This window comes from Pangasianodon hypophthalmus, chromosome 17, assembly GCF_027358585.1.
Source record: "Pangasianodon hypophthalmus isolate fPanHyp1 chromosome 17, fPanHyp1.pri, whole genome shotgun sequence".
Lineage (NCBI taxonomy): Eukaryota > Metazoa > Chordata > Actinopteri > Siluriformes > Pangasiidae > Pangasianodon > Pangasianodon hypophthalmus.
Window position 1 is genome coordinate 12,560,394 of NC_069726.1, and position 24,914 is coordinate 12,585,307.

Sequence of the window (24,914 nt, forward strand, 5' to 3'; positions counted from 1 at the left end):
CACTGAAACTAATAGGGATGAGGATTGCATTATATCACGAGGTCTCATTTATTGCATACACACTTAAGGCCAGATCTTTTTAAGTGTTTCCTTTGAATACCAAACATGATAAACAGAAACGCTACAACCCTTTCATTCAAACTGAAAAAACACTAAAGCTACACTTGTGTAAAATATCAACCCATTTGGAGATCAGGTATAGGTGGCACTTCACTCTGTGTAATGACATGACTGGGACTGATGGGCTTACATGAGTCTACAGTCTAGGTTAGAAAGAAATCAGTCCTTGTTCATGCCATTCTGTGTATTTTGCACTTTGTTCCACAAAAGTCCAAAATAATCCACTTTAAGACATTTGTTAACAGCAAATATACTGATGTGGATGCCAAAAATGAAACCTAATATTGATGGCTTTACAGTATATCTGTGAAAGACAGGGGGATTAGCTCTATTTCTTCAGGCTTGAGATTGTCTGCAGTTTTCCATGTAGTTGTGTATCTGTATGATTGTGCCTGTACTTTTTAAAGCAAAGAGTTCAGATTAAGACCAGTCAAGGGTTAAGAGGAAATACTATGAGAGATAAGCACCATAAATGTGTGTACTCTGTGTGTGTGTGTGTGTGTGTAAATAAAGTGTGGCAGAAGAGAGGAGGGGTTTTGATGTGTCTGAATATACGAGGACTCTATGCTTCATCGCTTCATATTTGCTGCCTAACTCAACTATGCACATGGAGGTTTATTGACTGTATTTATAGCTTGCTTGGAGGTTAACATGGAAATTTCTGACATATTAGGTTATTACATTCTATAGGTCAATATAACAGTCAAAATCAAAATCACATGCATTATTCCCATTGTTGATCCAATCATGAAGAGAAACATAATTTTCTTTAATGATAAGATTAATGCCACTGTAAATTCTTTTCATATGTTAAAATTTCTTACTCCATTTTAAATATTTTACTCCATTTTAAAAATTTAAAAATTTTGTCTATCCTTTTGTGTCTGTTGATGAAATAATTTTGCTTTGGAAGTGAAAATGCCTGTCTACATGGCCCCTGTGTGTGTGTTACACTTCAGTGTTGTAAATCTGAGCCTGTAAGTGGTGCTGAGAATAGCAAAGAAGCAGAAAAAGAAGGATTCTGTCATCACCCTGGCACATGGCAAGTGACAAAAGAGAGGAAGGTGTGAATGAAGCCTTGCAGCATCCCTCCCTCCTTTCTCTCATTCCTCTTTCATGAATATAGAGGCCTTTCTGCCTGGGATAGAAAGAGATAAGGCAGGAAGGGGGAGGAAGGCTGGAGGCGTGGACAAAGTGAGCGAATGAGGTGGATTAAGAGAGCAGCAGATTGAGGAGGGGTGGAGGAGGGGGAATGATGGGATGTCGGTTGCCGTGGCAATGCGCAGGCTCTGTCAGGAGACCAAGGCTACTGCTGCTGCTGCTGCTTGCTGATCAGGAGACGAGCGCCTGTGCTTCTGCTAGCTTACGCTGAACAAACAGTGGAGTGAGAAAGAGAGAGAGACAGCACAGCCATTGTGAGAGCTGCTTTCTCTCGGTGTGAGAGACAGAGAAATGAAAGTGTGCACCATTGCTCATCATGCAGGGGATTTGCTGATGCTAGTGCGGTTCTGACCTGCTTGGACTAGGAGGGGCTTTCTCCAGTCTCCAGCCTGCTACACAACAACTAGAGCTTCGACTGCAGGTAAATACTCTCTCCTACATTTCCAGTCCCTATTGTTTTCCCACCATCTTCCTCTCTAGGGAACATGTAACATTGATCTTCATCCATCCTTCCTATCATTCAGTGTTTTTATCCCTCCTCTTTTTCACCAGCTTCCTTTTTGTGTCATCTTTAGATTCCATTTATTTATTTTTTCCATTTATACACATATGTTCTTCTAACAGCATACACCAAAGTGTACATATATTATCACTGTCTTAGCTCTGATTTCTGGCATGTTATAATTTAATTTTATTCACTCCCTTTAGCATGGTGTTTTGATTGATATGGTGGCTTGGATTTAGTCAGTCATGTTTTTTTCCAGCCGTCTCATGCCGCCATATTTTTTTCTCCGCTTGGTGCTCGTGGCCTGTTATCTTCTTCCTGTACAAGGCAGGTGTATGGAAGCATACAGAATCTGATTACACTGTGTATTGACAAATTAATATACCATATAACACAGTAATAATATATTTATTAACAAGTGAAAGTGTTATATGCATGTGAATAATAATATTCCGTTATATTGCAGCAGGAATTTAAAAATAGAACATGTTTTTAATTTGTAAATCAGAGACAGAAGTGTTGAGTTGATCCCCCCTTCCATAATGTTTCCACTATTGCTCTTTTTTTTTTTTTTAAACATTTTATCTATTATTACACAATGCTTATTCTCTGGCAGAGTGAGTCAGGGTCAGCTACTCGTTACCATGTCACCACAACCTCTGCTTCTGTTCACTGACTTTCATTCGAATGTGGTGGTGTTGTGTTTTGGCTTTAGGCATGGAAATAGAAAGAGACACATCCCAGAGGAGTCTAGACTTGAGTAGATATGAAGGTCAAAGCCTTAGCTTTAATATAACCTTGTACAGTAAAACTGGATGAATCATTTGATGTCCTTTTGCTGAGTAATTGTTTGGAAGGAAAGACATAGGCAATGTATATTAAAACGTATTTTTGTTCCTTCTGCTGTCCATATACACAGATATGATATTCATAACCAAAAAATATTGTGGTTATGAATTATATTAAGTGAAGATGCAAACTGCCTTTCTAATTCATTGCAAAAACGATGTCTTAGCAAGTAAAGATACCTTGAATAAAGAAAAAGTTCTTTAATATCTGTCATTATGAGATCATTATATAACAAATATAAGACCATAAAGCCTATTTTTAGACTTGTTTACTAATTTCATGCTTAAAATTGTCTTAAAATTGGCAGATAATTTTACTTTCTAGAAATAAATGAAATAAGCAAATTTATCTCCCAATATAATCAGACAATTAGTGGCTTGAAATAAGTAAAAAAATAACAAGAGATTAATAGTATTAATCTTAATAATATTAACATTTATTTTAGGCTTAATAATATTATACATATTTCAAAATATTCTATTATAGAGAAATATTAGTTGTCTATATTGTCTATATTGAAGATATTCTTACTACAAAATATTATTTTTTGCAGTGAATGTCTGTAGAATCATATCTAATGTTTCCCAGCATTTATACTGTATTATGTCACCTCATGTTGCCTCACTGGGCCAGAAACCAAGCTGTGTTGAAAAGATGATGTTATCCGGGAGTGTACCTAGCACTTCCTTGACTATCATTCTGACACCTAGAGATTAAACTACGGTGACACACTTCAGAACACATAAATAGCTGTTCTGGTAGCACTTTACAAGGTTTGTCTTATAAAATATAGTCCTGAATCTAAAGGTCCAATCTAGAGGTCCAACTTTTGGGAAGGACATACCTAGAGAATGCTCATCAAAATCAAATAGAACTGTGCATATGTAAGATTGAGGCATTTCCTTTTGTTTAAAGAACATCACTTTAGTTCTGCATAATCACTTTCTGCTGGAGTGTGTCCCTGAGTCCCAGAGTTCATCACTGAGTTTCCCCTGTAGTCCAGATGAATTAACCAAGGTATGAATAAAAACATATATATTTACTACAAAGGGCTCTTTAGAGTAAAATTTAATTTTGCTTTATGCGCTGTACATGTAGAATCATGCAAAACTTGCATTAGTATCTTAACAGAAAAGAAATTACAAATTTACACGTGTGGCTTTTAGATACTTTATATATTTCACACCTTTTTCACTTGTAGTGCTTGTGTTTATATCTTCACGTGATTTTTACACAATTCATTTATTGTCACATGTAAATTTTTGCACATTTTGGGCATGTGGTTTCTTTTTTTCTATGTGAATTTCTCACCTGAGTAATTCTTTTTTAAACATGATTATATATTGGTCATATTTCAAGGCATAAACATTGTACAATGCACCTTCACATGTGTTTAACATATTCACATATTTACAAGATTAGAGATTTTGAACGATACCAGTTTAGGTATAGAAAGTGCTTTGATCGACACAATGGCAATAACTGCAAAGATTTCACGAGCTGTGTTGAATTATTTGGATCTCTTTGTGTGACATTATCTCCTTAGTTTTGTTAGTGGTATGTGAGCGGCTGATAAGGTTTCCCTGTAAACCTAAAGGGCCACATTTCAAGACACAGCTAAAGCCTAGTCCTAGGATTGTAAACATATAATCGATACTGAATTCTCATTCTTGTGAGTTATAGATAAAAGAAGCAATTAGATTGTGTGCATAAATAACGTGTTATATTTGCACTTAAAGTGGCTTCCCATTGAGCACTAATCTTTAAGTGCTTCCGAACTAAAACCTTAATGCAGAGTGTAGAGCTAATTTTTTTTTTTTTGTGGTACAAAAATTAATAAGCCCTATGTTTTGCTTGGTCAGGGCTGTGATCGAACAGATCTTTAAGTGGCCGTGTGACCGTGGGCAGAAGTATGGAGGCACCGCTTGTCTGTCTCGATGAGGAGTTTGAGGATCTCCGGCCATGCAAGATAGAGGAGCTGGAACCGGAACTGGAACCGGAACTGGAACCGGCACCACACCGACCTTACGGGACCATTCCTCTCGCTCCGCTGTGCCGGGAGGACTTCTCCGAACTGGAGAACTTCTCAGAGATGATGAGTTTCAAGTCCATGGAGGACCTGGTGAACGAGTTCGACGAGAAGCTGAATGTGTGCTTCCACAACTACAACACCAAGACAGAGGGCCTGGCTCCGGTACGCAATCAGTCGCACGCAGAGGAGGATGAGGAGCGACTGCAGGATGAAGAGTGAGTGTTTTTTCACTCTCTATTATAGATTTATATATGGCATGACTTTTTCATATAAGATTTTACCCATAGTAATAACATAATATTTAATCAATATTCACAAAATGTATGTAAATGTATATAAATACTCCTGTAATATATTTCCAGAGCATTGGATGTCCCTGATTAACTGTATGCCTTTATAGCAAATTGGTGTCTGTAGTAAACACTGTTGTATTTTACCTAGTTTCAGCAGCTAGCGATATGAGCTCATGTGTGATGTCCAGGTCTCTATCAAACAACATGGAAATGCAGTACATCCCTTGTGTGTATATTTCTATGTGTGTACAGTCCTGAAATATTTAATTCATATTTGTAAATTATGTACACCTGAGAGTTTTTGTTTGTCCAGGCCTGTCTCTGTCACCCAGTTGTTTTCATGCTGCTCTTCATTTGCTAGATCTCAGGGTTTGGAATATAAAAATCTAAATATAGCACATTGGTGTATTGGGTGTGCTATTCAATCCAAACTCACAGAGGGAAAATTTGAATATGTATCAATGCAGTGTATCAATAACAGCTTCATTGAGAACTGAGAAGATGGCTGTTTTCTGAATTACATTTTGTCAGCAAAAAAGGAAAAGGAAAAAATCTATAAAATGATAGATTACCTGTTATTTTTTCATAGTGCAGCAAGCTTCCGAGGCACTGTATCAACACAGCTGCTTACTACACAGCATCTTGTTTCTCTTTTTAGTCAAATGATTGATACTTACATACTTGTGTTACCTCTCAGTAATCTCATGTTATCAATCCTCCTAGTTTATAGTCTCCTCAGAGCTTCGACCATATGTTCGTGTCACTGGGAATTGCAGTTGTTAAGCACAGAAGGCTTGTTTGACGGCTTATTGAGCTCTGAGTCAGTTTTTGGCCCGCATGTACCAGTTTTACTCGGAGGCTCCTGCTGTGATGTGTTGTTCTTCCCTGTGGCTCCTGTTCTTGGCCTGAATCAGTCCCACACAAATCTGTGCCTGTTTACCGAATTCAGCACAAAACACGCCCTCCATCTAGACTAGCGCTGTGTTTAAAACGGCACATTACTCACTTCTCACTAAATTGGAGAATCAGGAGCATGATGTAGGAAATGAATATAGGCAGGCCTGGGAACAGACACCACACCTCTTCCCACCTACACACAAACACACACCAGTCCCTTTCCTTCATAACGGCACACTCTGTTCATATCATGGGCCTTGTTCAAATTCTGCTGATCTACATCGTTCCTCGTGTGCAGTCGGTCACTGTTCAGTTGATTAGATCAATCCAAGAGCATTAGTTTAGTGATTTCTTCAAGATGCAATGCAGAGATCGTACTTTTATTTTTTTGCACTGTACAAAAGTATGTACACTGTCTTATTTTTCATATAGATTTTGCATAAAGGAACAATTTTGTGGTCATTATAAACCTTTATTAGATCCTTGATCAGCAATCCTAATCCAAACACTTGCTATATAGTGTAAGCCTCCTGAATTGTGAATCTTGTGTAGCATTGTGTAGCAGTTATGTAGTAAATTTTAGTATTTTAATTAATATTAGTAGCATGCTTTTGAATACATGAACACTGAAAAGATATTAATCAACCCAGTGAGCACAAACCTGTTTTGTTTATGATTATGGGCTGTCTAGATTTGAGTTTTTAGCACATTTATTTGAAGATATTACATATACAGCAATTGTGGTTATATGCACACTTTAATATGAACCGAGTATATTAATATATTAAGGGGACAAATCAACTGAGATGATGACGAAACTAAAATAGTCCAGCAACAGCATTTTTAATGGGTCGATTTATGTCAGGACATACTAGCCCACTAATGTACATCTATGGGCATGTCTGGTCAGTCGGTGCTCAGTGGGAACACAGTGGGCCATTACAACATCTCCTATCCACACACTTACACACACTTTTATTCAATTAGTTACATCTATGCACATGGCTGAAACACTGATTTGCTACTTTTTTCCTTAGTGTTTTTGACTTTCAGTGTGATATGTTTGTGTATTATAGCAGCAGTCTTATTTACTTCTTAAAATGCTCTTCCCAGTGCATTTTAGCTTTTAGAGCTCAGCTGTAGTGGAAAGAAAATGACCACTGTCGCACTGGGTGGACCATTATCTAATAAAGAGCCAACTAAACAATCTGGCTCTAACATCAAAGGAAGTGACATTAACTAGCCTAATGTTCATTATAATTATCAAGCGAGAGATAAGGTGCTTGTGTATAGACTAGTAATGATGCATTTGTGGCTAATTGGCAACTTAGTCTTGATGAATATAAATGGATACTTCTGTTAATAACACTCATAATTGTTGATTGTAATTTTAATCGTGTAGTGATTTTGTAATTGAATAGTGTAAAAAAAATTATCTGATGATCACTCCAAAACATCCTGAGGTGAAATTTCTCAAATAGCCAATAACTTTAGGAACATGAGCCTAGATATATTTCTGGCGTGAAGCCAAGCCAGCTGTGCCTGCTAAATATAGGGGCTAGAATTAGTGTGATTTTGTACACTTCACAGTTTAATCATCATCCTGCATTACATATTCTGCATCATGGTTTCAGACATAAATGCCATATGTTGAACTCCTAAAATAATGCTCTAGTACCAGTACTCACAATATGGTTTTGTGGCACATGAACACAAAGTTTTGTGCAGTTACTTGAAAACAGAGAGTGAACATTTGTTTGGTCTGGCTGTAGATTAGTCAGCTGCTTTCAGATGCTATGGGCAGACAGTAGATCAGTACCAGTACCAGTTTGTCCCTGTTGTGGTGTCCCAGTGGCCTTTTGTGAGGGTTTTCTGTGAGTTTATGTGATTGTGAATGAGGGCTTGTTCTCTGACTGATTGGACTGCAGTATTGATATGTATGGACAGATGCACGCTCCTGGAAAACTGTGTCATTCATTCTGTTAGGTGAATGTAGTTGATGGAGATGATGAATTTGACAAAAAACACTGTGTATCTTATTATCAATATTAACTTTATCACCAACTGATGTGGACAAATTTCACCAAAAAGCCATATTTCTCTTTAACTAGGCCTAATAGTATGCATGTGGTCTCTGTGTTGTGTGTTTAAAGGTTGATTTGTGTATATAATTGTGTGTGTTTGTGTTTGCAGTGTGTGGGACGCTCTGACTGATAACTATTTGCCGTCCTCTGTGTCCAGCTGGGATGGCCCGAATTCAGAGACACTGAATGGCAACCTTTCAGATGATGAAGTAAGTGAGCTATTTCTCTGGTCATTTCTTCTAACAAAGTATTAGATTAAAACTGTCAGTGGAAATGCATATAATGTCCTGTAACGTTATATATTTGTCTGATGGTATTACTCAAAAAACCTCAAATATCTCTCGGAATACAAGATTATTAACACCATTTGTATTCAAAGGATGTCTCTAAGAAAAGATTGCTTCTTCTACTCTCGCTTTGGAATTGAAACAAAGCCTTGTCTCTTCTTCAACACCTGACTTATTACGTTCTGTACAGATTATAACAAGCAGCAAAATCACTTTAAGTTCGTCAGCCCAGGCATGTGATTTCCAGTAGAATGGCAGCTTGATCGTGTTTTTGCTCTGAAGCCTGGCTTCTTTTTCCCCCACCCACAAATTGTAATTTTTTTTATTATTATATCCAGACAAAAACAAATCATTAAACACTGAAAAAAGCGTAGATGAACAGTTATTTTGACTACATCTGTCACACATTGAGCACTTGGAAAGCTGTCTGTTTATAAAAGTTCAGCAGAATTTAAAAAGACCTTCCATTAGACACCATTCATCAAATGTACACTAGGCTGTAGCAAAAATGTTCAGCAGCACTCAACATATTAGGCAACATAATAATGGAATAATGTAGAGTCATTTGCCCTTCCACTCTGCCATTTGTCACGTGTCAGGATGACGGTAATACTAGCAGACTTGAGCTGAGCGTTGTCATAACAACCATGTTTCTACCCTACTTTTTATAGATACACGAAAAAGAGGAGGAGGAGATGAATGAAAAGAACGAAAATGCCAACTGTCTGACTGAAGAACCTCTCATCACAGCTGACCAGGTGAGATGCTCCCGACTCCTCGGCCTCCACTAAACACTTCCTGATGATGGATTTATGATGGAAAGCCACCAGCTTGATTTATGATGGCAGTGTAGTTCCAACTGATTACTAAGGAGTATAAGTGCTAACTTTATTTCAGAATTGTATCGCTAATAGAGGTGGTTAAGATTAACAACAGCACCTTAGCCTTAATGGTGTGCTTTATTCTGATGTAATGATTTATTTCTCCTAGCTGAGTCAATATAAGCAGTCATTCTGGAAAAGCAACTTACTGTGGAAATTGTGAAGGAGTTAGCCTGATATCAGTTAAGTATAGGAAATGACTCTTAAATAAAGGAGTTGTTTTAACGCATCATGCCCATATTTAACTTATTTAAAGTAATATTTATAACTAGGTTGCCAGTGGTTTTATACCACAGCACTGTCCATCTGATTAGTCAGAAGGTGTTGACTAATTTGCTATAACAATATTTATAATTCAAATTTCAGGTTAATATTACTACAGTAATTCTAACACATTATTGTTTCTATAGTAAGTACTTACAGTATTAACTAGGACTTGTATGGAGGGATGATCTACAAAATCTAAGGCTCATAATAAACTTAACATCTAATAAACATCTAATTGTTGATATGGTGAAGCTTTCTGTAAGGAGACATTTATTTAACATGTATAGAAGGAGTCTCAGGTGTAGGTGCTTTGTAGCAGTCGATAGGTTTCGGAGAGTCTTCAGGACAGAGGACTTGATACTTTTCAGTTTCTCAGTAACATGATAAGCTATGTTTTTTTTTTTTTTTTTGGTCTTACTAACTTCAAGAGAGACCAGTGAGATAATGTTTTTAGCTGTTCTGATGTAAGCAATAACAGGACCTAACTTTTCGCATGGATGTTCTACAACATTAAATGTAACTATAAATGGTTAAAAAGTATGATGTGTCATTCATTGATAAATTATAATTGGCAAATTGGTGTGGTATAATTAGAGGAATAAAATACATTAGGAAGTGTTTTTTTAGGAAAATAATAACTTCAGGTTGGCAACTGATTTGTGTCTGTCCATATCACACCACCCCTTTGTTAATTATTTCTGATAACAGAACACCCCCTTATGTTTTATTCCTTACTTAATCGCAAAGAACGTTCGCATGTGTCAGTATAACGGAGTTAAGTTTTTTTTGTTTTGTTTTGTTTTGTTTTGAATCTGAAAAATCTGAACACTTTTATCAGGTGATAGAGGAGATTGTTGAGATGATGGAGAACTCTCCTGACCCAGGCGAGACGGAAGAAGAGGAGGAGGAAGAAAGCGGAATCTCCTCCCCTAAGACTAACCCCTCTCTCCTGGAGGAGATCCGCATGCTGTCTCAGGCCACCAACAACAACAACTGCTCCTACGAAGGTCACACTTCCTCTTTGATATAATGGCTGTGCACAATCATATCTTCTTGTGCTTTAACTCAAATGAGCTATTTTCACTACAGTTAGCTAGTGTGTTTACTATATTGTTGCTAGTTTCTAACAAAGCTGGATTTGTCAGTTTGCTTTATCAAATAAGATTTGTGTAGCAACAGTGCAGTATTAGCATAAGCATAGGAATCAATACGTAATTATATTCCTGCAACAAATAAATAAAATAAGACTGATGTGGACCAAACAGACAAAAGGTAACATTTTGTCTTAAATTACAATAAGAGTAAAACAATATCTATGTCTTTGTCAGTGTGTAACACAAGATCAGTGTAATAGATACGGTATATTCCATTAGCTGAAAACATCTTTTCTTCAGGGCTTTTTGTAAACCTAATTCAATCACACTTACGGAGCTTCTTGACTGAAAGCAGACATCTGCATCAGCGCTGCACTACATAAAAAATACCACTCTCTTGTTGTGATGTGAAGAACCACAAATAGCCAAATCTCCAGAACTGAGAACCTGCATTAATGCCTAACCTAAGTCTTGTGTTGCACTGAAAAAGAATCATCTTATTCTTAGGATTAAGGCTGATGCCGAGCTCGGATCTGCTGGAGCTGCTGGGTCGTGTGGAGATGGCAGTGAGGGAGTACTCGGAGGAACTGGTGGCTCAGTTGGCACGGAGAGACGAGCTCGAGTTTGAGAAGGAGGTGAAGAATACTTTCATCACGGCCCTCATGGAGGTGCAGAACCGGCAGAAGGAGCAGAGGGAGCTCAGCAAGCGCCGGCGCAGGGACAAGGCCATGAGCCTGCAGGGGTCCGGCCGATCCGAGAAGACCGGCAGCATGCCAATGAAGGTGTGTGTCTGTGAGAGAGGACCAGATAGAGAGAGAAAGAGAGGGAGAACACTATTAAATAGTTTTAAATATAGTATTAAATATTTATATTAAAATACAAGTTACACATGGCTACGCTTGGCCGCCACACAGTAGGTGAATTGTATACACTAAATTGATTGTATTGTTTGTACGTGTGTGAGAGATTGAGTGAAAGTAAACGAGCTGAGGTGCTTTCTGAAGTCAGAGTGCATTGTCTGTATGTCTCTGGTTAATGGACCTCCTCACATCCATTAACTTAAACTGCACTTAGCACTTACAGGAAGAGCAGAGGAAGCTTACACAGACGTTTCTGCCTCATCATGTGTAGGTTCAGCTCACGCTGTCTGCACTGTTGCTGTAAACAAATTCCTAACATGTTCTAGCTATGGTTGTGTATCACACTTCATAAAGCATCACATTACTATCAGTGTTGATTTGGTCTTTTCTTTTCTAACTTCATTTATATGAAATCCAGTAAAATTACTTTTGCTTATTTAAATATTTATGGATGTTGCATGAGATCAGTTTGATGGAAAACTAGTTGCATTTTTTTTCAGTATGACTGTAATCTTGACTATGGGAAGGTTAATGCGATAGTTTCACTTCATCTTAACGTACTTAAAGTCTCAGGTGATATTTAAGGCAAATATTTTAGGTTGAAGGGGTTCAGGTAACAAACAAGTGATCTAAAGCAATGTATATATATAAAAATATCTAAGAGTGAACTGTTTCATGTCTGAATATTTGCAGCGTTTCAGTATGGAGGGTCTGTCTAACATCCTGCAGACGGGGATCAGACAGACATTTGGAAACTCAGGGATGGACAGACAGGTGAGGAAGCATTACAGTGCAATGTAATGGTGTGTGCATTGCAAACATGATAGAATACCCGTTATTCTGTGGATATGAGACAGTGTTAGCTATGTTCCTCTCAGTGTAGTCTTTGTTTTTATCTGCTTTATGCAGTATCTAAACACAGTGATCCCATATGAGAAGAAAGGAGCTGCTCCATCTGTTGAGGAACTTCAAATGCTGACAAAAAGTAAGTGTAAAGGTGATGTGCTTGGTCTTGAACAGTGTGTAGGTACATATCATTTTATACTACTTTAAATGCCTTTAATAAAACTGTGCGTTTACAGGAAACCTCCACCCTGAAACACATTAAACAGGTTTAAATTGAAATATCAGTGGTTCTGGTGCTACTTTGTTGGTTGGTGGTGTATTTTCATTCTTTCCGTGAGAAGTTAGTGGCTGCGTGCCACGCTGATATCGCAGTGGTGTTAAGCAATAACAGTCAGGTTTTGCCATTTTACCTCCTCAGAATTAAAGAACAACAGTTTCTTTTTGCACTCAACATTTTTTTATGTTCAGTGGTGTATTAATGAGAAATCCAGCATAGATGTAGTGGAGCAAAAAATTAAACTCATAGTTCCAGAATGCAGTGCAGTTACAGGAAACGGAGTTGCAATAGAGAATTGGCTTGGCTAGTTAGTGATCTATGAGATGACAAGCACAATGACGTTGATGGTGATATTAACATTAATGTCGATGCTTCGTAACCTGATCTGTTTGAGCAGAATGTACAGATGGGGAGGAGAGAGAGCTGGACAGACTAAAGGACTAAAGACTAAAGCACTTAAAAGTTCACTGGCACCACTAGCAGCATATAACCAAATGGCATTGTGGGTAATGTAGGAAACAGTTGATCAAAGTGATATTAGTTTGTTTACCAACAACAACATAAACAAACAAAAAACAAACTCAGAATTTCATAGTGTTAAAGATCACCTGTTAATTAGAAAGTTTATTAAGATGTTCAGGGTGAATTTTTCCTTTAATATAACTTGAAGTTGATTAGAGACAACTAAATACAATGTAGAAGGTAAATGCAAGGTTTATTTCTCATGCATATAACCACTGACACTGTCATCCTTCTCTTCTTCCTTTCTATCAGTCCTTTATGCCATGAAGGAGGACAGTGAGAAAGTCCCCACCCTGCTCACTGACTACATACTGAAAGGTGAACATCATTCAAACACTTTTCAGATTTTCTTTTTCCTGATACATTTGAGTTCAGTGTAATCTCACCTCTGTAGAAAAGAAAGAATGTTCAGACTTATCACTTCCTAAAGGATTTTTGCTGTACTTTTATACTAACAGTCTGATTTCTGTTTGTTTCCTCAGTTCTGTGTCCCACGTAAGCAGCTGTGTGTGCTGTCCTGTCTGTGGGGCTGTGAGGAAGGCTGGGGTCTGCCTCACACTCTCTCTCTCTGTGCTTCAGTCCCAGCTGCATGAGCTCCTTAACCCTTTCATCAACAAGGGACCCTTAAAATCTAACCATCCTCCCTTTCGCTTAGCTTAATCCAGCTCATCTCACTGTCCTTCCTGCGTGTGCACATATCCACAAGGCCAGTACAGCAGAGCCCGGTGCTTTCCTATTTTTTTTGTATACTTTACAATGGGCCAAAAGCCATATGGAGCATGTTAGGAGGAAACAGACAAATAAGAATCCGTTTCCATCATTGATCAGGTATTCTCTATTCCTCTCTCTTTTTTTTAAGATAAGCCCACAAGAGGGCGCTATGTTTCTTCTTGTCTGTTCAGAGGTGTTCGCAGGTGCATCGAGGGAGGTTTGAGCACATTAGTGACTAATCTGTCCATCAGTCACCTTCTGCTTTTTGCTGTTTCTGTACCGTGGCTTCATCTTAGTAGATAGCATGTTTTAATGTTCGTATTAATGCTAATTTCTAGAAAAACACCCACTGATAACCAGAGGCCACTTATTTTCTTCTGTTATTTTTTTGACCATGAAGAATTTGTTTGAGAATATCATGTTTTTTTTTTTTTTTAAATCACTAATCATGTCAATCATTATCACCAGAGAGTCCACTTTCCACCTTGAGTTAGTGTCATTTAGTGTCATCTATGCCATGATATGAGCATATCCTTAATGTATATATTTCTTGTTTATTACGGGGCATGGAGGAAAGTAAAGTTTGGCTGAGTAAAAGTCCAAATAAATGTCAAACCCTGTGAAAAAAAACCCCTAGTTTATGTTTTTTTCTCTTTCATTCTTCATTCTTTCTCTTTGCTGCTTTAGTTGAATGCCTGTTCTTGTTACTGTAACAAAAAGAAATTACAAACAAGCTATTTAGCATTTCCTAGGAGTTCATGCAAAAAAAAATCTCTTAAAGTCAGTTTTCATTTAATTAAAAATGTCAATACAAAGTATCCTCAGTTCCATGTACAGAAGATGTCCCATATACATAACAGTTCAAGATGCTCTAGAAGACAGTGCACCTTATTAAATGTCTATATATTCAATCTGTGCTATGTACATACACACTATAAGACTGGCAATACACAGTAAATCAATACACTCACACAAGTGCTTGTTAGATCATTGTTTAAAAAAATACAAAAACATCCTGCAGGCAATAATATAATAAAGTACAACATAATATTTGAAGTGGTTTAAAACACTGCAATATAATTATATCATTACAATATAATTGCAAGTTTAAAACACTTCAGTTTTCTTATAGCAAATGGCATAATTATTAGCAGTACAGAATTCTGTAAAGATTTCATGAGGAAAATGGTAAAAGGACCACACTATTTTGGCATGTATATGATATAAAGACCTGCCTCTCTCTCCAGTGGAAAGTTAGATCATTCTAACATCGCTGTTGAGACATTGACACAGTTTGGTTTTTATTATAACCATCTATTAATTTGGGTTGAGTTTGAACAAAAGTCATACTATGCTATCTATCCTAAAGGACTAGTAGTGTGATTTCTGATAACCATGCAGTCAGAACACACTGCAGTTTTTTTTATCTCTCTCTGATATTTCCAAATTAGATTTATGTACTAAACCATGAATGGTAAATGATTATTTTAATTAAAATGCCTGCTATATACTCTCACCAGCCACTGTAAAAGGAACACCAGTACACCTGCCCTTTCATGCAATTAATCAAACAGCCCATCATATGGCAGTATTGCAATGCATGAAATCATATACAGATACTGCTCCTGAGTGGCAGAACAGAAAAGTGGTCCCCCTATCATTGTGAGTTTGAATCTCGATTATGTCACAGCTGGCCTGGAGCAAAGGGAGCCAAATCTGGATGGGTGGGATGGTATATTCTTTCTCCCCTGTCAATCACAGCAACATTAGCCAGTTGTGGTCACCCATGAGCTCATCTATGTTAAGGTGGGTGTTATCCCGCCCTGTGATACAGCATGAGCAGCAGTTCAAAAAGATAGTTGGCTGGTTTTATGTTTCTCAGAGAAGAACTGGTTAGTCTTCACTGTCCCTGGCTGGTAGATGTTGCATAATAGGGGAGAGCTGGCTGGGTGAGAAGTGGATGGTGAACAAATTGGAGGGAAAAAATCAGTATTTGAGAGAACTTCAGTTAATATCCACATAAACATCAGAATGAGGGAAAAATGCAATCTTGGTGACTTTGACTGTGACATTATTGTTACACAGAATGGTGTGAAAAACCAAATACATCCAGTGAGCAGCAGTTCTGTAGACAGAAAGGCCTTGCTGATGAGGGAGGTCAGAGGAGAATAGCCAGACTGGGTTTGAGTCGATAGGAAGACTATGATAACTCAAATAACCACTCTTTACATCCATGGTGAACAGAAAAGCATCTCAGAACACTCAACACGCCAAACCTTGGGGCTGATGGGCGATGACATCAGGTTCTACAACACATCAGGTTCCACTCCTTTCAGCCAAGAACAGGAATCTGTGGTTGGTCTTTTTCCATCCTGGTCTTTTTTCTATCTTCACCTGCCCAATTTTGTGGCATGCGAGTGTATAATAAAAAAGCCTGAGACAAAACCTAAATATTTGGATCAAAAAGAATGTCTTCTCTATGGATCCCCTGCACCTGGCCTGCCCCAGTTATAGTTATTCTCCAAAATATCTGATCCAAACATTTTATCAGTTTAATATACAGTTCAGTGTTTTGAATTAATTCATGTGTGGAAAAGCCCACCATAGTTGAATAGAAACAAATATTTAAAGTTTCAGGTAGAATAGTGTTTCTAATCCATCATTCACATACTATACATCATTACTACTATATCTGCTTGGCAGCATGAAAATAAAGGGCTAAATAACTACATTAATATTTGTATATACAAAATTCAACAGTCTATATTGAAAAACACTACGACAGCTATATTTCTAAAAATGAAATATGTACTTGGGATGTTCTTTTTCCTATATGTATTTTGCCACAGTACACTTAAAGACACATTTTTCTCCACTTAATCCAAAAACAGCCAGTTCAGTTCTTTTATTTTTCCTCTGGTTTTGTTGATGGTTATGTACAAATAAGGAATGTTAATATAAAAAGATTTTACATAAAAATGTAAATAATGTGTACTAGACCTACATTTCTATCTAGATGTTTTAACATATTTAACACATAAATGAAAAAAGTCATTCTAGCTAACAGTGAGGAGTAATGTGTGTGTGTGTGTGTGTCAGTCACTTCACAGCAAGAGCAGACTTTCTGTAACTTTCCTGAAAAACATTGTAAAAAAGATAGTGAATGTATTAAATAATAGAACTGATGTAATTAAAACAATGGTTTTATATCTATATATAAAACATAAAAAATTCATTTCTGTAAATAAGATTACATTATACTGCGCATTTTCAGGACAGTCAGTGAAAAGACTCTCAAAGCTCTTCCCTTTTATAAAACCACCTCCACATTCAGTCATTTCCAGTATGAGTTCCAGCAGGGGGCACTCTAAACAGCTAAACCACTTCAGCCCTAGACGAGAGAACCGGCTTGATTCTGTGCAGGAACCATAATGGGCACGCCTCCCATGCGGGAGAGGTTGGCGGCGCTCACTCCACTCGGGGCAGGAACATAGCGTGAGGTCGGAGGCTGAAGAGCTGCAGTCCTGGGTAGGGAGCCTCCGTTGGAACTGGAGGGTGCTGGGGGATTGCGTGGCGCCATGGCGTTGGTGTTGTAGCCGGGCAGAGCGTGTTCTGGGGTGCTGGAGATGCCTGCAGGTCGGGGCTGGTAGCTTGTGCTGCCTGTGATGATGGAGGCTGTGTCAGAGGTGGGTTGTGTGATAGGGTAATGGTGGCTGTGGTGGTCGTGTGTGTCGTGAGGTAGAGGGCTGGAGCGGACGGATGACAGCGTGCCGTTTTTGGAGATGATGTCAGAGCCTGTGCCACTCTTCGCCCATGAGACACGCTTAGGGGCCTGAGCATCCTCCCTGTTTAAGGCACACGGTTAAATAAGTGTTTCAGTTTACTGAGAACTACAAGCTGAAATATTAGATTTTGATACCACAGCATATACTACAAATTCAAACTTTATTTTCAAAAAGAATAATAGAAAACTAGTAGAATGCACTTTACTTTCAGTAATTTAATTCAGTTCAGTTTTATTTGTATGGTGCATTTATCAATAGACACTGGCACAAAGCAGCTTTACAGAATTCCTAATTTAGATCCCTAATGAGCAAGCAAGTGAGGCAATCTGAGGAAGAAAACTTGAGAGGAACCAGACTCAAAAGAGAACCCATCCTCTCCTGGGTGACACCAGATAGTGGGATTCTAAATCATTACTGTTCTACAACTATATACTATCAAGTCAAACAGGACTTGAAAAGTGTGTTGAAAGGATGAGTATATTGTGCATAAGAGACCTGGGATGAACACAGGACAGTATGTATGATTACAACAGCAGCTCTTATGTACAAATCTCCTATCCAGGTGGGATGAAGGTGTACTGAAGGTAAGTCTTAAAAAAATGTATCAAAACAATTTAATTTATAATCTTCTCTAATATTCATCAAGTACATTTGTTCTTTAAAAAGCTAAACGCTACTATTTTCATAGAACTATCGAGAGCTACCACATTACTCGAGAGCAATCATTTTTACTTATGGCGACCTGCGTGTCATGCCCACTGTGAATAACACCACAGAAAATAGATCTGCATTTAAATATAGGACTAGATATTGATATACCCATATAAGGTGGCATATAAGTAGCAGTGAATCTTACTTAATATCATTGGCCAGATCATCCTCCGTGTCCTTCCTTTTCCGTGTCCACAAGAAAACGATGACAAGGATGATGAGGATGAGGCCCACCAGTGCACCCACCGTGGCGCCAGCTATCACCCCAGCATTAGTTGCTAGTCAAGAGGAACAATACGTATACTGTTTAAGTGGCATTTCTGTCAAATTGTTTTAAACATATCTAATATGGTAACAAATTTTTTTAACATATTTAAAATAAAAAAGTGTGACTGAGTACAAATTTAGGAGAAAAAACAAACAAACTGCAAAAGTGATCCAGTAAGGGAAAAGATTTTTCAAATAAATAATGATGTACTGAGTGTGTGTTCTACTCTTTCCATAACTATGTTTGGTTTGCTCTTTTGATTATGTTACCACGTTACTTGTTTTACAAATATTCACATAATAGTAGTTTATGGGAATGTGGAATGAGTTGCATTTTGTTGATTTTGCTGATTAGTGGAATTTTTATAAAAGAGTGGAAAATTTAAAGACATATCTACAGAAACACACAATTATAAAGAATTGCAGTAGCTGGTCTGAATGTTTTCTAATAGAACAAAATACTATCCATGCATTTAACTGTGTCTGTGAGTATCTGGTGTTTTTTTGTTATCTGCCACTATGGTTTGATGAGAAAGGAGAATGTATAAGACAACATAAAATCCAACACGGAAACACACAGACAGTAAGACTTACAGGTGATGACCTCCAGGTTGATGTAACACTTGGCCTCTCCTGCAGAGTTGGAGGCTGTGCACTCGTACTTCCCCGACATGTTGCTACTCAGGTTATTCAGCTTCAGGGTGCCCGCAGCCTCATCTGAAAGGGAACAAACATTCACGCAATGTCTGGGTGATCTTTCCATCTTGTACATGCTGCGTAAACTGAGTGCATTAGCATTTTTTTCAGATTAATCATTTCAGAACAGTCTGGTCCACAAGTATTCAATGTTATAGCAAACAGTAGCTGCGTTTACATGGACACTAATAATCCGATCGTAATTGGACTAGAAGCACAATCAGATTTAAAAAGTCACATGTAAACACGTCAATCGGAATGAATTGGCCAAAACCGATTAAAGTTTCATTCAGATCGTAAGGGGTGGTTTAAACCTTTTCTAATCCGATGGAGAGGACATGTAAACACTTCATCGGATTGAAAATGAGACCAGATAGCTCTGTGCCTGTGCAATGACGTACAAATCACGTAATGTCGTATGACGCTCCCCGTCTGTGAAGTGGTGCAAGACGACGTTGTCCCACCAGTCCTTGCTTCGGACCCTCTTCCACAGATGCCTTGTTCTGGGCTCGGGAAGGGGCATTTTAATTGCTTGATAACTACACGCAGCACCGCACAAAACATCACACGCTCGTCGTCTTCTAATTAGCAGCTGAAATAGGCAAATGTTAAGTCTGCTTTTTAAAGCGAAAAAAAACAAGCAATGGCAAGAGAGTGGCTGCTAGTATCTGCATGTTGGAACGGCGGGAAACGTGTATTCGTGCACTGTGCGCATGTCAGAAGATCAAATCCGATTCTGTCACGTAAATGCACATATCAACCCTATTACTTTATTCAGCGTTCTTGTAAACACTGCGATCGGTTAATCAATCTGATTGATTTCATTCCGATTGACACAAAAAGTGTCCATGTAATCGTGACTAGTGATGATCTGATCGGTATGAAGCACTTACTGAGCATCGGGGAGAAGAAGAACTCAGAGGTTGGGCTGGTTTTGGACCACTTGTATTTGGGTACAGGTTTGCCAGAGCTGGAGAAGCAGCTGAGTGTGACATTAGCTTTGACTTCTGGCTTTCCCTGCAGCTTACAAATGGGCATGGCAGGAGGAACTGCAAGATACAGGGAGACAAATGATAACACCAAGATAAAAATAGAATTTGAGCACTGAATCATCTTCAGAATATATTATCGGGGTGGACAAATCACTAGCCCAGGCGCACGGACAAGCAGATATTTTTGTCTGGGCTATTAGTTTTTTATTTGTATTTTCTTGGTGGAAAAGTCAGTTCAAGACTTCCTATTGAAAAAATGAATGAAATGAAAAATGAAAAAATTCCTATTCATTAAAGACTTTCACAAAACAAAATCTTTCATTTTGTATGTATGTTTGAACATAACGTGCTTCATGGTGATTTAACACACACTGTTGCTGTAACAATAGCACATGCTTCCAAATCCCACCATCTGCTGCACTACACACATCAGTAGAGGCACAAGAATGGTGGAACGAATTTTAGTTGGCATATTAATTAGCATGCAAAGATAACAGACAACCTTTTCATAATCAGGAACATGCAGGTAATGTGAAAACACTGATCAAATCAAGCAAAATAAAGTGCAGCACTAAGCCACCATATAACTCTTCTGCTAGTGCAACATGCAGTCACATCATCTTCGACAAAAAAATAAAGATGTTAGCCAGATTCAAATTATATATTTTGTGCATTGTGAGGACAGAACCACAATCTCACAATCTACCCAAAACACTGGCCAATGACTTACTGGCAAACATGTCGTGCTACTTTAGAATCTTTGCTAGAAGAGGATAATAATCATACAGTTATTCATTTTCTTTAGTCTAAATTAATGCACGTAACTAGCAAACTAGCTGGCTATACATTATTATATTATGTAAGCTACCATGTTTTTGCCTAGTCAATTAGGTTTCCAGGCAAACAAAAACGTGAGACTGGGTAGCACATTAGAGCTTTCACTTCTCCAGTGGGCTAGCTAATTTATGATTTGTCCACACCTGTATTATGTTCCATGTCTGCATAGGATGACACAAAGTTAAATGCCCTTAATTACCCAAACAACATAAAGGAATATATGTAATTTGAGTTTGAACATATATGTAAATTTAAATGTACTGTATATGTACAGTGCCTTCAGGGGCATTGCTGTTATAGCATTGTACACTCCATGAGCTCTAGACAAAAATAGGAACAGTTCTGTTCTCACAAAGTAAGCTTGTATGTTGCACTGTATGGACATGTTCATTTTCATTTCTCTGTGTCACCTAGGCTCCTTTCAGACATAATATTAAGATCTGTCTGAGGTGATTGGATCACAAGTGCAAGTGGCTCTCTTCACTTGTACTCACCCGTCACATTAAGCGTCAGCTGCTTCACAAATCCAGCAATACCGGAAGATAAAACCTGGCAAATATATACTCCCGAATCCGACTCGGATGTGTTATTGATGTAGATTGACAGATTGTTACTGGGCATTGGATGGACAAAGCCCACTCTGCCTTTATACTGAGTGCCGATTTCGAGCCCATTATTATAGCGAATGATCTACAGAGAGAGAGAGAGAGAGAGAGAGAGAGACAAGAGAGACAAGAGAGACAGGCAAACAAAAAGAAGACAAAAAAATAAGTGAAAATGAAATCTATACAATTCATAAAATGCTGTCATTTTCTGTTATAATTTCTGTGCCATTTCCACATCAACCCAAGGTACACCAAATGTCATGATTTGAAGACTGACAATTACTTGGTGTCAGAATTAATATTGAGAGGTATGAACTACCTAGTGTGTTACAAATCAATTTTAAATATGCATCAAAGGGTTGAAAATCCAAAACCCAAATTTCCTTGCTTATTTTATTTTCTTCCTTTCAGCTGGTCACTTCACTTATGTCCAAGATGATGCATGACTTTCTTCATGACCAAAAAAAAAAGCCACAAGTTACTCACTATTTCAGATTGATCCAAATAGGTCCAGATGATGGTGGCCGAACTGGGGTCACCTCCTATGTATGAGGCCTGAAGGACTGCCGTCTGCCCCTGAATCACCACCACATTTGTCTGGGGCAACTCAAGCTGGGCCAGAAGACCTAAAGAAAGAGACAGGAACAATGAGATATGGGGAGACTGACGGAAAGAGAGACAGAGAATGTAATTTACAGAACACTCTTGCAAAAAAAAAAAAAATGCTGGGCTGCAGCACATTTTTCTTCTTCTCCATTATTTATTATACATTCTTATGATTTTCTGCAAAATAAGATAAACATCAAAATGTATAAACAATGCTGTTGCCATCTTTCATAATGTGCATTAAAAATAAGGTATTGTATTACACATCAATCACCTCATGAGGGCAGAAAAAGTCAACTCATGTCAGCTTTCTAGGCATCATAAGCTCACAATGCTTTCCTGTGACTGTATTGCTAATGTTTTAAAGGTAACTTTCACTCTAGGGACTAGTATCATTTCATCCATATTTTTGTGTGTAGAGATGTGTGTTTATATGTGTGTTTATTGAGTGTGTATTGAATGTGTGAAAACTCTGCCAGAACAGACAATTCTCCCAAAAAGGAGAGAATACGAGTTTTGAATATGTGTAACGTTAACTAGTACAAAATGATGAATCTCTGCATTTTTATCTCTCCACTATATTTATTGTATTTAAATCAAAGCAGCTGCCTTATACATTACCACTTGATTTGAGACACTCTAGGCAAACATACATTCTATACTACTACACACACTATACTAATACTGGGTACAACAGCCTTAATTTTTCATCAAACATATTGGACATGTTCCTTTGAGATTCTGGTCCATGTTGACATGACTGCTTCACATAAATAAGTGGATGTTGATGTGGTTCTGTTGAAGCCCATACACCTCAAGGTTCAACATGTAAGTCTGGACATACTCTTTTGCTTACCACAGTTGTAAAGAATAGTTATCTGAGTTACTGTAGCCTTGCTGTCAGCTCAAACTTGTCTGGCCATTCTCCTCTGACCTCTCTCATCAAAAAGGCGTTTCTGCCTACAGAACCACCTCTTACAAGATTTTTATTTTTTTTTTACGGGAAGGTGACTCACACTGCTGCCTCAGAGGTAGATGTGTCACCTACCACAATGAGACCTGAGTCATAATCCTGGCAATTTTTTTTTAAATGCCAGAGTGTCAAAACAGTAGAGAAAACTCTATATGCGACAAGGAGTAACACTGATTGGACAGTGAAAAGTCAAGTGCAAGACATCCGGCTAATCCTAAAGCTACTAATGATCACCCATTATCACAGCTCTTTAATGATATGTCACATCAGTCTGAGTGCTAATCTAATTTACTCCAGTCTATCACATTAGCTTATCTAATGACCCGCAAAATGACTTTTGGCATTCCAATTTCATTCTTGCTCATAATAATGATTGCCAAACATGCATAACATATACAATATCCATCTGTTACAAGAATCCCAATACACATTTAATGCTTTTCACACTGAGATATAATATATAATGATTCAATGCTCCCCTTGAGGTCTAAACTAAATACAATGGTTGTTTTGTACTTTCTACTGCACAACTTTACTTGTTATCACAAATGGTTATATATTTCACCATTCTGATTCAATTCTAGCAACTCAAACCAGTTCTTTGAAACTGGGCAAATTAAATGTGTATGACAAGTGTGCTTCAATGAGGAGGAAAAATGAACTACTTGCACTACATAAGAGACGTAGATAAACACAGAAAACAGAATAGAATACAGAGAAAAGTATATAAAAAAAAAAAAAAAAAAAAAAAAAAAAAAAAAACCAAACAAAAAGTAGAAGCTCCAAAAGCTCCTGGAGAAAGATAAAGATGGAGATGAAGAAGAATGAGGGTGTTCAGCGGTGAGGATGACATAAAGAGAGATATGGTAATCCATGTGGAACGAAGGACATTTTGTGGCAATCTCTTGTATAATGGAGGACTCATCCTTAGCTATGCTACACGGCAAGAACGCAAGAAGATAAGGATAAAATAAGTCTGCCACTAGGAAAGGAAATGAAAGAAAGAAAGAGAGAGAGAGAGAGAGAGAGAGAGAGAGAGAGAGAGAGAGAGAGAGACTGTTATCTGCCCATTCACCTTTTGGTGTGTAGTTGTTAGTCGACTCACAGCAGCAGGTGGATCAAATCTGTATTACATTAGTGACATGTACAAATTACTTTCAGGGTGGAGGCTAAAACATGTTGTGTTTATTTTATTTCAGTCACTCTTGTCTGGAAGAAATGACACATTGACTGTCAAACAGAAACATTGTGAGATCTATTGTTAATCACTTCCTTATTTAACTGTAATAGAACTACATACAACAAGAAAACAAGGAAATCAATCAACTGTGATGTTTTGCTATATTAATAACCTTTAGGACAGTGGTTCTTAAATTGGCATCTGTGAAGCATAGCCTGGGGCTCCATGTTTACTTACAGTGGTGAAAATCTAAAGTTATGTTTATTATTAAGTTGTTATGGTTATTAGTCTGTTCAAGTGGTCACTTCAATTGAATGGGTTTAAACCAAACCTCAATAAGCAAGTTAGTTAGCCTACAAATAATGTCAAGTTGGACCGAATGGGATCTGCTGGTTGAAGGGTCAGGAATAAAAAACTTTTTGACTTCAATAAATAGCCAATACAGTGTACACATTTAAATAAAGAATCTGATATTTGAATAGATGGCTGCAAAAAACTTTAACAACCCCTGCTTTAGGATACTCTTGGAAAAATAATAAGCACTAGCGTATCAGTTTAGAGCCACAGCTCACAGCT

The 24,914-nt window shown here is 37.8% G+C and overlaps 2 protein-coding genes across 2 annotated transcripts in view; one reads left to right on the top strand and one right to left on the bottom strand.

Annotated features, from left to right (window-relative positions):
* Window positions 1-1,392: 1,392 nt before the first annotated feature.
* fez1 (fasciculation and elongation protein zeta 1 (zygin I)) lies at window positions 1,393-14,316 on the top strand. The gene is made up of 10 exons (XM_026941823.3): window positions 1,393-1,702; window positions 4,498-4,882; window positions 8,051-8,150; window positions 8,900-8,986; window positions 10,215-10,383; window positions 10,978-11,252; window positions 12,024-12,104; window positions 12,240-12,315; window positions 13,228-13,293; window positions 13,458-14,316. Exons 2-10 carry the CDS (start codon window positions 4,548-4,550, stop codon window positions 13,472-13,474), a joined length of 1,206 nt encoding a protein of 401 aa, XP_026797624.1. The 5' UTR covers window positions 1,393-1,702; window positions 4,498-4,547; the 3' UTR covers window positions 13,475-14,316.
* Window positions 14,317-14,457: 141 nt separating this feature from the next.
* esama (endothelial cell adhesion molecule a) overlaps window positions 14,458-24,914 on the bottom strand; it is a 39,110-nt gene continuing 28,653 nt past the window's right edge. Inside the window, exons 2-7 of the mRNA XM_026941822.3 lie at window positions 22,066-22,205; window positions 21,469-21,664; window positions 20,039-20,194; window positions 19,044-19,166; window positions 18,328-18,460; window positions 14,458-17,531 (exon numbers count right to left, since the gene is read on the bottom strand). Of these exons, the coding sequence (XP_026797623.3) occupies window positions 17,078-17,531; window positions 18,328-18,460; window positions 19,044-19,166; window positions 20,039-20,194; window positions 21,469-21,664; window positions 22,066-22,205 (1,202 nt within the window). The 3' untranslated portion in view covers window positions 14,458-17,077. The remainder of the gene's footprint in view (window positions 17,532-18,327; window positions 18,461-19,043; window positions 19,167-20,038; window positions 20,195-21,468; window positions 21,665-22,065; window positions 22,206-24,914) is intronic.

Excerpts from the sequence above, each read along its gene's own strand:
- fez1 (XM_026941823.3), top strand. The coding sequence starts at position 4,548 with ATGGAGGCACCGCTTGTCTGTCTCGATGAGGAGTTTGAGGATCTCCGG. Across the intron at positions 12,105-12,239 it reads ACTCAGGGATGGACAGACAG|TATCTAAACACAGTGATCCC; the intron begins GTGAGGAAGCAT and ends TGCTTTATGCAG. Across the intron at positions 12,316-13,227 it reads ACTTCAAATGCTGACAAAAA|TCCTTTATGCCATGAAGGAG; the intron begins GTAAGTGTAAAG and ends CCTTTCTATCAG.